Genomic DNA, 12,792 nt, shown 5'->3' with positions numbered 1-12,792 from the left:
AGAAGGGACAATAATAAACCAGCTTAACAGATCAATTATAAGCGCCCGAAGAATCTGAGATGAAAAAAAAAAAAACTAAACAATAGAGAACACATATCATCTATCAAAGGAAAGCACTGTAGAGGTGATGTCAGGAGAGCTGGAACCAGTGTTAGTGTTCATGAGCTTACAAAGAGAGAGATTAAAATACCTATTTGATGGCTTGAGGCCTAGTTGGGGAAGTAGTTAAGGGGAAGGGAGTGAGTTAAGTGTTTAACCTTATCCAGTGGCCAGAACTAGCTCTCAAATGAACACTGGCTTAGGCTGGTGGCTTGTGACACGATCAGCTTACACATTGAAGGAGTGAACACTTTCTTCCTCCATACATTTACACGTTTAAAGGTAGCCCCCATTCTTCTCCTGCTTTTTTTTTTCAAACTATTGCACCTTCTCCCTTTACTACTACCTTTCTGCATCTGTTGTTTTTCGATGTTGACAGTTGTGAGATGGCTTTGAATTAACAAGACGGCCGATCACCATATCAGACACTTTCATCGGCCAGTCGCCGAGAAGAACGCGCAGAGTGCATTATAACGTGAGGAAAGTAGCAGCAAACATATAGCGCTACAAATACATGCAAATGTGGACATAATGAGCCTGTGTTAATAACTACGCTCTATACTGAAATTGCAAAATTATTTTACACATATTTATGCAATATAAATTCCCGAACACATTGAACTCCGAGTGCCTTCACAACTGTTTTCCTCATGCTGAACTCACGATCTCAGACCCAGCACAAGACTACGAAGTAAAGTAATGTCAAATTCTGGTTCTAACTTGTTGACATTCCTGATGCGGTGCCCCATGTAGTTGCCTATGCTGATTTTGCGACTGTGGCCTACGATGTCGCCCTAACTGCACGAGCCTGTCAGACATGGACTTTGCAATTGACGTGTCTAGACTCTAGATCATCCCCCAGTAAGCAAGGATCTGAAGATAAGAACACACCTTGTCTGACGGCTTTGGGCGCACTTTCAGCTGCACACGTGTTATACACTGCAGCGCACTGATGGAAGTGGAGCTGAACGTGTCCACAAAAATATGCATGCGCAACGAGAACGCTGTTCTCAAGGAGTTAGCAAAAGTGTCCGCGCGAGCAACTTCGTCGACCACATGCACCAATGGATTTATTGAATCTTAAGCGGTCCATTTTTTTTCTCGTTATTTTCTCTCTGCCAGTTGCATGTAACAAGCCCTTGCAAGTGCATCGTAAAAGCGTGTTATAACTTGGCTCGGATATACTGAGTTACCTCATATATTGAACTATCAGCTAGCGCACGAAGCAGTCCACTGGTTCGATTTCGCAGATGTCGGGCCAGACGCACATATGGAGCGTGTATCACGGCATGTGTTCTTCTTTGCTGCGTCATGAAAACACGCGTTATGTGCCTGCGTTAGATCACTTACGGTATATGAAGAAAATCGTGCGCCGTATGATGTACTGTTGCACAAAGCACGCTGGCACTAGTCACAAAGTTAATTTACTGTGCGGTCCATCTGAGTCAGTCTTGCAAATACACACACACACACACTAGAACAAGACTGTCTATGTGCAGTCCAGTTCAAGCGGCAATACGATTGAAGAAGTTGCGCGCCGCGAAAACGAAGCAGCCAGGTAGTCATGGCCGACTTTCCACGTTTAAAAAACGCTCCACAATACTTCTAGATATGCCCGTACGACTAGCCGGCGGCGCTACCTGTTTTTCGCGTTAGAAAATCAACACATGCTCCAGCATGCCTATCACGTCGCCACATGTGCTAAGCTACGACTGCTGAATAGGGCAGTTAAATAAGAATACTCGTCTTATTTCTGAATTTAAAAAGAAGTTTTTTTTTACTACGTGACGGAAGTGTCAAGCGGGCAGTAATCGAAATTTAGTACGAAGCTTACGATAAACAATGGCTTAATCCACTACCTCGTGACTGCCCGTGGCGATCGCCTGTCTGCTTGCACAGCGCAGCTTTCGGTTGTGGAAGTGCTGCCGAAATTCGCGCGATTTGCGCTGAAACGTCCCAGACATGAGGCTGGAGAAGGATGCCCTGATCGCTGAAAGTCACGACGGACTCCGGAGAAACACCTTGGAATTGTTCCTGAGCTGCAGGAAGGGCGACCTTGCTCGCGTGAAGTAAGCATATATGTGCCCGTGCGTCTCATCCCGTCGCAGTTTTTCGTTTTCGCGACGACCGGCGATCAGAATCTCGGCGCTGCGCGGGCGCAAGAGGCCAGACACGTGAAGTCAAGCGACTGTTTTCTGATCGCTCGTCTTCCGCGTGCAGTCTCTTGCGCTTTCCACGTGCGTGCGTACGCCAAGCGCGCCGCGCATATCAGTCCAAGTTCCCTCCGAAGTGACAGTGCTCATTTTCGCTCGATGCATGCACGTCCTTTCTCTACCTGCAGGTACCTCATCGAAGAACAGGAAAGCGAGCTAAACGTTAGGGACAGATGGGACGGTACACCTCTGTGAGTACCCGCGACATGCTTAATTGTTTACATGCTGCAAATACCTGATCTTGGATATTTGACCTAAAGCGCTGCTCCCTCTCTCTCTCTGTCTCTCTCTCTCTTGTCAGGTACTACGCATGTCTTTGCGGTCACAAGGACGTCGTCGAATATTTACTGTCTCAAGGTGCGCATATGTCCTCTATCCATGCGTGCTTACAAACAGTAGCACAGTAAACTACAGTGCACTTTGAAGTTCTTAAAATCGCATGTAAACGCATCGTTGAAGCACAGCCAGTTTGTCTTAGTGTTGTCTGTTTGTGTCAGCAGCAACTTGCATGTGTGATAGCAGCTGTACAGGTACTGACTTTTAGCAAGTGTACTTTGACTGTATGTTGTTCAGCCTATAGCATATCTGGTGTAAACACAAGACATCTACTAATTAATGCAGTTCAGACATTCGGGATCGTATATTATATGCATGCCTTCTTGTTACTACATGTATACCTGTAATTATGTAATCCATGCATCTTCACACCATCCAAACTTGCAGGGGCACGCTGTGTGGCCAACACTTTCGATGGAGAACGCTGCCTCTATGCTTCGTTAAACTTGGAGATCAGGGACCTTTTGCGAGATCGGAAAGTGATCACATCAAGCACCATGCGCCGAGATGCTTATGATGAATTCTTGCGGCGGTATGTTTGCCTTTTTTAGTTGTCTTGAACTGTGAGACCTTACCTTTCAAATGTGTCATGACCTGTAGTGATTTTTCATGGTTTCCTTGTGCTGTCTTAGTGACAACAGTGATGCCCTATGTATATCCTAAGGATATTCACTGCGAGGACATGGATATCCTAGGGATTTGTTGAATACACGCTGTGTACCCTGCAAATGTCCCTCATGTGACCGCTTGGTTGCATTTCTCATGTCCTATGAACATTCCTTGCATGTCTGCGAAGGACATCATGGGGACATGCTGCATGCACTTTACAGACATATGCCAGGGCCTCTTGCACAGTGTTTGCCAAAATGTCTATTACAGTCGCAGCACACACTGTGAGACTGATGCAACGGGCAGAGTGCCCACGCATCAAGAACAGATATATTTTGTGCACACGTTACACATGCACGCATGTGTGCATAGGTGCAGCGTACTCATTCTTCTAGGCCTTCCACCAAGTGCAATTGACTTATTGAACCAACTGAACTTTTCAAAGTAAATTGCATCAGAAAATTCATAAAGTATGACGTACATGCGAGCTGCAGACACGATAGCTTCGGATTGTAATTTGAACATGCGAAAAAATATCGTTCTGTAATGAGGAAACTCAAAAACAAAGCCTCAATTTGGAGAACAAATGTGCAGGTGTATGTTGAAAAAGGTTCATATGAGATATCCTTGAAATGTCCGTAGTAGGATATCCAAAACAAGTCCGTGTGCGATGTTTTTGGGACATCCATGATAGAATACCTAAAGCTGGACATTTGGCGGATGTCCTGTTTTTATTCAAAATGGTGCGTGCATATGATTCGTATCTGCTACAGACGAAGTGGTTTCACTGGGCTGCTAATGTCATAATCTACATATGTCAACGCAGGGAGAGAACCATTTTATGAACACTTAAAATTTCATTTCTTCTCTAAAATCTTCTTGGATTGCCTGCAGTGATTTAATGTATGGGAAGCTATCTTGTGTTGACTGTTGATGCATACTGCAGTGCTTTGACCTGGCTTAGTAGTTCACTGTTTTCTTACGGCTGATATATAATCAGGGCTCTGAATTTAATGCTGTAATGATTATCATATGTAGAAAATTTGCGTTGAATTGGGCAGTAGTTCTCTTCATGCTTGGAAAGTATTTGTTCAGCTGTGATATTCTTCTTCAAGAGCTGTGAACATGCCGGCTGGCATTGTGCATTAAGGTTAATAGATGGACTTTGGCAACGTATAGCACTAAGGCATTTCACTGTGGTTGACATTCTAAAAACAGTGCAAATAACAAGACAACTATAAACTGGCAGTTTATTGGAAGAAAATTATATGTGATCTATATAACGGAGGCTGTAGGCATAACACAAACGACAATCGACGGACGGCCGACACTCAAGGGATACAATGGAAAGTACTGCCTGCAATGGGTTCAGTGAAGAATTGATTGTTTAACAGTGCTTTCAGTTTGTGTCCTTCCTACATACATTTCACTTTTCTCGAGTAAACTGCCAGTCAATAGTTGGTGCCTGTGTGATCCACCTTAACTCTTGCTGTTGACCCATTATCTGTGCTGTTCTTGCAATGTCAGGAGTACAGATAGACATGACAAAGGAAGCTAGCTGGAACAACGCAGAGCACTGCTATGAAAAATGTAGCGGAAGAGCGATTGCGAAATTTCTAACAGCATTCATGTGTTCCTCTTGTGGAACGATTCCACAATACAGCCAAATACCATTGTAACGAAGTCGCATGCGACAAGAAAAATTACCTTCATTAATATCCAGTATTCATTGCAGACATATACAGGTATGTGTTGCACACTGATATCACAAAAAAACATTTTGGATTGCTTCATTATATTCAAGAACTCATTATGCAGTCAAACTTCATTATAATGCATGTGACTCAAAAATACATTCATTGTATCCAATGTTCACTATGAGAATGTTTTTGTTACATGCTGATATTAGAGAGATACATTTTGTTATATCCAGTATTCACTATAAGCATGTGTTTATTACATGCTAATACATGTATTAGGGAGAAACATTTTGTTATAAGCAGTATTTGCTATAAGCATGTATTCATTACATGTTTATATTAGTGAGGTATGTTTTAGATTTACTTAATTATATCCGATAATTCTTTATATCCATGTTTGTTATATCGAGGTTCTACTGTATCTACATTAAATATATCGAGATTCAACTTACAGGGAACCTGATCAAAGGATACACATGCTTTCAGGTGTCTGGAGGATGTTGAGCACTGCGACGTCACATTCAGCGTTCAGGGTGAAACAGTCCCCGCTCACCGTTGTGTCTTGGCAGCACGCTGCGAGTTTTTTCAGCGCTCCCTGGTCAAGAAGTGGGCGGGGCGGCAGCTGATACCGGTGACTCACCACTCCGTGAGTGCGTTCTCAGTCCTGCGCCTCTGGTGTGCCGTGCTTACTCCCGAGACACTGCAGACCTGGCTTTCCCTCAATGCACGCAATTTCTTTTTGCCTTGGCTGCCTGTTCCTCGTGCACATCACAGAAAAGATGAGAATGTGATAATTCCAGGAAAGCCCATCTACGATGATTATTTAAGCTATGCGAGAGCCACTCACACAGTAAACATACTTGATTCAACTTCCGTTACAGTCGATAGAGCAGATTGTGACGGCGCATCCATTTGCCTTCGTTGCTTGTGCACCCAAATGCACTGAGCATCTCAGGAGACCTTCTGACACTTCACACAGGAGCCGTGCATGCACATCGATATTGTGATAGCATGGCAGCGGCCGTGCTCCTCCGCGCCCTTTATCAACTGTTGGTTTGGCGCTGGTGATAGGCACTCGCTTGCCCTGCTGCAGGCCCAGGTTTGATTTCTCGGGGCTAGATTTTTTTCATTCTTTTTACGTGGTCATTGTATTGTGACCGCATAGCAGACCAAAACGGAGTATGGGGGTCAAAGAAATGCGCTTGCATTTAAATTAAGAACGTAGAGTGCAGCTTCGCATATAGTCTGGCCCAGGTATAATAAACTGGTTTGTGTGCTAAAACTAGTTCAATATATCAGGTAATTCTATGTATCTAGACTTAGGTATAACAAGTGTTTACAAACATTTATGAAGCATTCGTTATACATGATAGAACAGAGTTACATCACAGCGCTGAAACAGCCAATGGCAACCTGATCCTTGCAGTAGCATTTATAAGTGGTGCAGTGACCCAGTACAATCAATAGCTCTGTATTGAGTTATGCACCATATCACACTCTAAGTGGTTACCTCTGAACATGCTGTCAAGCATGAGTGAAAAGAAAAGAAAGGAAGACATGCTCAGTAAGCATACTCAGGAAACAAAGTAAAGATGCTGCAAGCAGTTTTACAAAGCACATCGGAAACACTTGGATTTATTTTGAATGAATATCGCTAAGTTTTGTGTCTTTGAAAATAGAGCATAGTTTGCTGTATCCCTGGTTCATTGTAATTCAGTCTGACTGTATGACGAGACAGTAGGAAATGTGTTAATATGCTGCAAATAAAGGAGTCAATTATGAAGTGTTAGCTGAGGTATTAGCACTTCCAAGTTCCTCATGGAAACTGTAATTTTACAAGCCATTCTAGACATTTGCACAGAGGAAAATGTAATTAATACAAAAAGCACATATTTTTTGCTATATGTGCTTTTGATGTTGGCAAGTTTCAGGAATATTGTTTCCTTTTTTACAAACCAGTGAAAACTAACTTTTTCTTTCATGATTTTATTTTTCCAACAAACTTGTTTCAAACTTTGCACCTACATTAGGAAGTATCATTCTCATCTTGATTTGTGACTGTGAGAATTTTGCTTTTCTCGGGACAATGTCCCTTGACGCGACCCTGCAAACTGTACTGTAGCTTTACTGTGCTCCACTGCGATACTCATGGGTGGTATTCCTGGTCACTCACTCACACAAGATTTTGCATGACTAGCACCAAACACATTGGCACCTACGGGCATTTACGTCCCATTATGTCCCAAACATGCTGTCTTCGCACAGTGCCAGCAATGCTGTTGCCTATAAACACTAATGCACCTGGTGCTAGTCACGCAAAGTGACATGAAGGTGACTGCATTCCACAAGAGTGAACGACCAAGAATACCACCCCAGCATGCATTGGCTAGCACAAACACATTTTGATGAAAAGTGAAGCTGAATACCCTATAGCCCTACAAAGATTGTAATTGCAATCATTGTTGCTGCTTACAGCAGAGAATGGCCTTCGTTCTTCAGGCATTATCACTGTTAGCATTATTTTCACAGGTCGAATTACATTTACTAAGGTGGTTAATAAGGGTCAATGCCTGGCTTCCCTTAATACACTGTTAGGACTTCTCAGAAAAATTATTCTGCACTTTATTGTGCTTTAAAGCATGCATTAAAAGCCCTCAAGCATGTTTCGACATTGTGAGTGACTAGCTGAAGTCTGTAGAATGGCTAGTACTGAACATGTAGGGCGAGGATAATTGTTCGATGTATCACAAGCTACCCGCAAATTCTACCAGAACTGCTCTGTTCGCTCTTCTACAATGAAGAACGGGTTTCTTCGTTAATTTATGTTACTGCAATAATGCAATAATTCTGCTGTTATTGCAACGTTATTGCTGTAACGGCATAGATGCTACCAGCAAGATTGTGGAACATGTTACATAAAATTTGTTTGTTACACAAATAAAAGACGTGCATATCACAAACTGACATCTCCGACCACTGTCAAGGATGTCAATGTAGTCTACGTTCCTGCAACGCATGTGTTCTATGTCAATTTAGGTCAGCACAGAACAGATTGGTCTTTAAAGCATTTTGAATCAAAACAGAATGAGATAACTGCATTAATACTGCTTCTGCTGGTATGACAAAGCAACCAATTGAGTGTCTTAGAGCACGAGTGGCACGCATCGATGGTAACAATTCTGTTTTGTACAGTTTCCACCTGATATAACCCAGCATAATGTTCACAGTGCATAAGGTACTTGAAGACATGGCTTTGAATTGTCATAGACATTAACACTTTCCTTCTATCTGTCTAGGCATTTTATTTTTGTCTTCACCAACACCTCTGTCACCTACCTAGCACATTTATTCCAGGGTATTAGCTTCCAGTCTAACACAGAGAAGTCATAGGCTGCCTTAGTGGCCTTACACATCAACCACAACAACTTGGAGATCGCCACTTTCTTAAATGTCACCAAATCTTTTTTCTTTTACGAGTAAGACAATGGTATATTATAGCTGGTTATGACTTGTGACAAACAGAAATAAGCATTTTCCGTGGTCAAATGCCACTCAGGTGTTATAGTTTCTCAAGCAGTTGGAGGCTAGCCATGGTGAGAGAGAGCCCTGAAAAGTCAATTATAACCATTACAAAGCAGCTTCAAATGGCAGCGCTAACAGCCACGCTTTCTGTGCACAATGTCATTACGCACTAGTACTAAGCAATGGATTTGCTTGCTTCCACAAGGGCCTGCACAAACCAGGAATGGCTCACTGTGAACCTCTACAGCCACTTCACCCTCAATGTGGCATCCGTAGTACCCAATATTAACCTGCTACCCTGTTATGTATGGGGGTGTCACCCAGACGCAGGCTCACAAACAGTCACACCACGGTAAAAATTTAGGCTGCTATTGTGGAAGCCCTGCCCAACATCAGCTACCACAATCTGGGCAGCTATGCTGTAGGAGTCCACCTAGTGGACATGTCCATTTCGTCTGCTGTTGAAGTTCTGATTGGCTAGGCTGGTCTGCACATCTGCAGCAGTGAGGTGCCACAGCCAATCAGCACTTCAGCAGCAGACGAAATGGACATGTCCACTAGGTGCTCTTACAGAACACCTCCCCTGATCTGAGCATACAGCCGATATTGAAGTCGTATTCAGTCAGTAATTGAGGCTAAAGATGATTTTATTCATCAGCCCCAAACACAGTGGTAATAGAAACAATGTAAAAACCTTGTAGCGAATATAGCCTCACCGAGGCTGCAGTATGTGTAAATAAATAAAATAAAATATTAATTTTTTCCTGGAATATCATTGCTATTTATGAAGTCGTCATTATATTCTCAAATATCTTGTGCACCCCGTAAATGCCAATTATAATCCAGTGTTTAGGGTGCCTTTGCTCTATGTGTCCTGTTCGATGTTGTGCTGGTGACGTGCTTCACGACTCTGGCAACCAACTTGGCCACCTAACAGTACTAGTCAAATAACAATAGATAAATTCTTTCACTGAGTGTGATTGTGGTAATGGCATATGACATAATTAAATACATTGTGTCATGCTTCTTTTCAGGTGGATGCTTCAGTATTTCGAATTGTGATGCAGTACCTGTACACAGGCAAGTATCTCATGCGACCAGTATGACTACCTGTTCACTGTTTCATCCATGCATGAAAATGCCAACTGCTATGAAATTTTGGACCACGTAAAAATCCTAGTTTTAGGCAGTGCAGATGTCTATGATAATTTGCCAGAGTCTATGGCTTTACCTTTAGAGAATGTAGTTGTCAAGCTTGTCTAACATGGTGGTCCGGGTAGCAGTGTTCTGTGTACAGTAAAGCTAAAGCATGTTGATAGATTGTGCACGATCATCTCATTTCATCCAAGGACATTAAGTGTGGAGAGTAATCAGCTGTTCTGGTAAGAAAAGTGCACAAATTCTGGAGTGCTACTCCCAAGGGAATTGAGTTACGTCACTATAGGCCAAACAGAAGTGACAGCTGTAGATGTTGACCCAGGTAATGAAGATGTGGGTTTGTGAAGTCAGTCAAGTTCCACTGGAGTTAACCAAGTGCTCACAGTTTACTTCCAGAAGACGGGATAGCAAATGAGTTGACACTGTCGTGAGCAGATATCGCAGCTGCATCTGCTCAGTCATCTAGAGTGATATTGAAATGACTCAGTAGCCATATTTGAAAGGCAATTGTTTCATTTTTTTTTCTCAACTCATCAGTGATAAATTTATCTTATTCTAACAAGTCACCTGAGACACCCATGGAACAATGCATGAACACATATACATATGGTTACTAATTTGGCACTTTCATTTTTTGCATACCACTAATAGGTTCCCTCATTTCTTGCTACATACCTGGATTTAAAAGAAGCTACTCAAGGCTTTTCAAAGAAAAAAGTCGCAGTTTCGCGTGAAAGGTGAAGCATCGATTGCGATAGCAAATTAGTAGACCACTATATGAAGTAAGGATAGTAGTTTTATTGGCCATATAAACTCGTAAACATTCGCTTACTAACTATACTAATAAGTATGATGTCATGCACGCACAAGCAAACATGAACACATCTCATTCAATGACTGCAGAAGCTCGCTGTCAAAATAATGGAGTGAGGAAGCACGGCAGCAGCGGCAAACGAATTTACCTTTGTGCTGCCTCTCACTTCAGTGTGAACTAAGTGGTGAAAACACGGCAGTCACGAAGCTACCAGCACTGTCCCCACTGCAAATCACTTTCAACATAGCACCCACACGGCCCCGCCATATGCACCAGCCGCCGTAGTAGAATGCACCCCCGATCTCTACCTGGTGCCTTATACACGACGGAAGATGACGTGCTTCCTCCCGCTTTCCTCCCATGCGCGCTCAAGATTGAGCCACCATTGTTAACTCACCCTCACATTCTTTCGCTCACACCTACAGCATATGGTGCGTGGCAACAATGTTATCGGCCTTGGACTTTATGCGGAACGTCACGGCAATGGCAGAAATGCACCTGGAGTGTCCCTATAATTGCTGTCGCAATAAAATTAAATGGTCTTAAAGGGTTCCTGAAATGGTTCAGACAAATTTTGCAGACACGTAGGGTACAGCTACAGTAAAACATTCGCACCACAGTTTAGGTTAAATGTCTTATATTAAGAGAGCTACGGATGATTACAAGTTCCCCTCCTCCCTAGTCGTGCTTCCCCTCCTCAACTTTTCTGCGGAGTAATCTGGGCTAAGCACCGCCTTCACTGGCTCTGTGCCGTGATGTGACGTCGTGTCATCTACTTCCGATTGTTTTAGTGCCAGTACGCCAAGCTTCTCCAACCTTTCTGCTAGCCACCTGGCCATTGATCTCCACCTAGAGCTCTCCAAGCAGCGTGCACTGAGAGCATTCTGTCACAGTGTCCAGTGTTCCAGTAACCACAGGCGAGCTCGTCAAAGTGCCAAGCTTGCCTGCAGTTACCAAAATACTGGTGACACAGAGCTTATCCAGCCAAACACAGAGTTACTCTTGCTGTAATCAAGCAAAAAAACCTTTTAAACATTTAAAGAGACAGCGTGTTCACGATTATGCTTCTGCTGAAAATTTACGCCAGCAGAAAAGTGGAGTACATTAGGTGACAGCTATATGCTCTGTGATTGTCTGGTTCAGCTCTGTGCCACCAGGTGGGTGCACTGTGCTGGCCATTCACGTTTGCGCCTCTGCACATCCGGTAAAACGCCTAGTCCACCTACGCTTGCATTTACCCAAATACCGCCCATATTAAACTCTCTATTGTGGTAGTAATCTTCCAGCGTGAAGTGATGGCCGCAAATGTGTAGATGCTGGCGCCGATCGAATACCGACAGCTCAATAATACCGACCGTCGCCACTCCTCTTGTTGCCTTGCAAAACGACACGATGTCACAGCTTGACATGTCACTGGTCACTAGATTTGCAGCCCACAACGTAACAAGGGCAATCCACGGTGCTCAAAAAAAGAAAGCTCAAGACCAACCCTGACCGTGTAGCTCGCGTCAACACGGAGCACGCTGTAACATGTGTACACAACACTTGCTTTGTGCCAGGAGTGCTTGATTGTAGTGGTAAATTGTTGCATATTCTCATTGCATTATTTTTTTAAAGAAACATATTAACCAACATTCCAACTATTACAAACAACATCTGTCACCATAAAGTTTGAAAAATTATTGATGATGCAACCTGAGTCGCCAGTTGAGCTAACTACAATTGTGAGAGGATGGCTAAAAACCCAGGGAAGCACCGCAGTTGTGGCCAATAGTGATGCACATTTTTAAGACCTTATAATAAATTACACGCTTTACGTGGAGCGCTTAAATGCATCACTTAGTGATCAGAAGAACGTACCCTCACGACTCAGTACGATTGTACAATATTATTTCAGGGTCCCTTTAAAGGCCAACTCGAATGAAATTTCACTGGCTAAATTGCTTACAAATGAGTAGTAAATACCGCTGAAGCAATCTTCGCAAGTCGCAGGACTGATGACTGTTTAAATTTATTACTACTATCACCCTTTAAGTAGCACTTAAGAAGATGATGCACGTACCAGGAGGTTGGTGGTTATGACATACATGGTGGTTATGGTGGTCCCAGCAAGTCGCCTCCAAGATTTTCCAGTGCGTTGTGGGAAGCCTCAGGAAGTGGGTCAGTTTTGGAGGTCATGCGGCCAATTTCGGAGGTCATGCACTTTCTGTCACACATAACTTCTGGTGAGCACTAATGACATTTTTTTTTTTTTTCAGCTTTGGTATCAAAAACATCTGCTTCTGCGATGCATCCACTTGTATTTCAAACATAAAATTTTGCACAGAGGCTGCTTATCTAC

General features: G+C 43.1%; 1 protein-coding gene across 3 annotated transcripts in view; it reads left to right on the top strand.

Annotated features, from left to right (window-relative positions):
* The first annotated feature begins 1,812 nt into the window (after window positions 1-1,812).
* Window positions 1,813-12,792, top strand: part of LOC142557081 (ankyrin repeat and BTB/POZ domain-containing protein 1-like) — a 29,165-nt gene continuing 18,185 nt past the window's right edge. The window contains exons 1-6 of one of the 3 annotated variants that reach the window (XM_075668665.1): window positions 1,813-2,168; window positions 2,441-2,503; window positions 2,614-2,669; window positions 3,036-3,180; window positions 5,444-5,603; window positions 9,514-9,559. In XM_075668665.1, coding sequence (XP_075524780.1) covers window positions 2,062-2,168; window positions 2,441-2,503; window positions 2,614-2,669; window positions 3,036-3,180; window positions 5,444-5,603; window positions 9,514-9,559 — 577 coding nt within the window. In that variant the 5' untranslated portion in view covers window positions 1,813-2,061. The other 2 variants (XM_075668664.1, XM_075668666.1) reach the window with 2 other exon arrangements.

This window comes from Dermacentor variabilis, chromosome 9 (assembly GCF_050947875.1).
Source record: "Dermacentor variabilis isolate Ectoservices chromosome 9, ASM5094787v1, whole genome shotgun sequence".
In the NCBI taxonomy this organism is placed as follows: domain Eukaryota; kingdom Metazoa; phylum Arthropoda; class Arachnida; order Ixodida; family Ixodidae; genus Dermacentor; species Dermacentor variabilis.
This window is presented reverse-complemented; position numbering and strand designations above follow the sequence as displayed.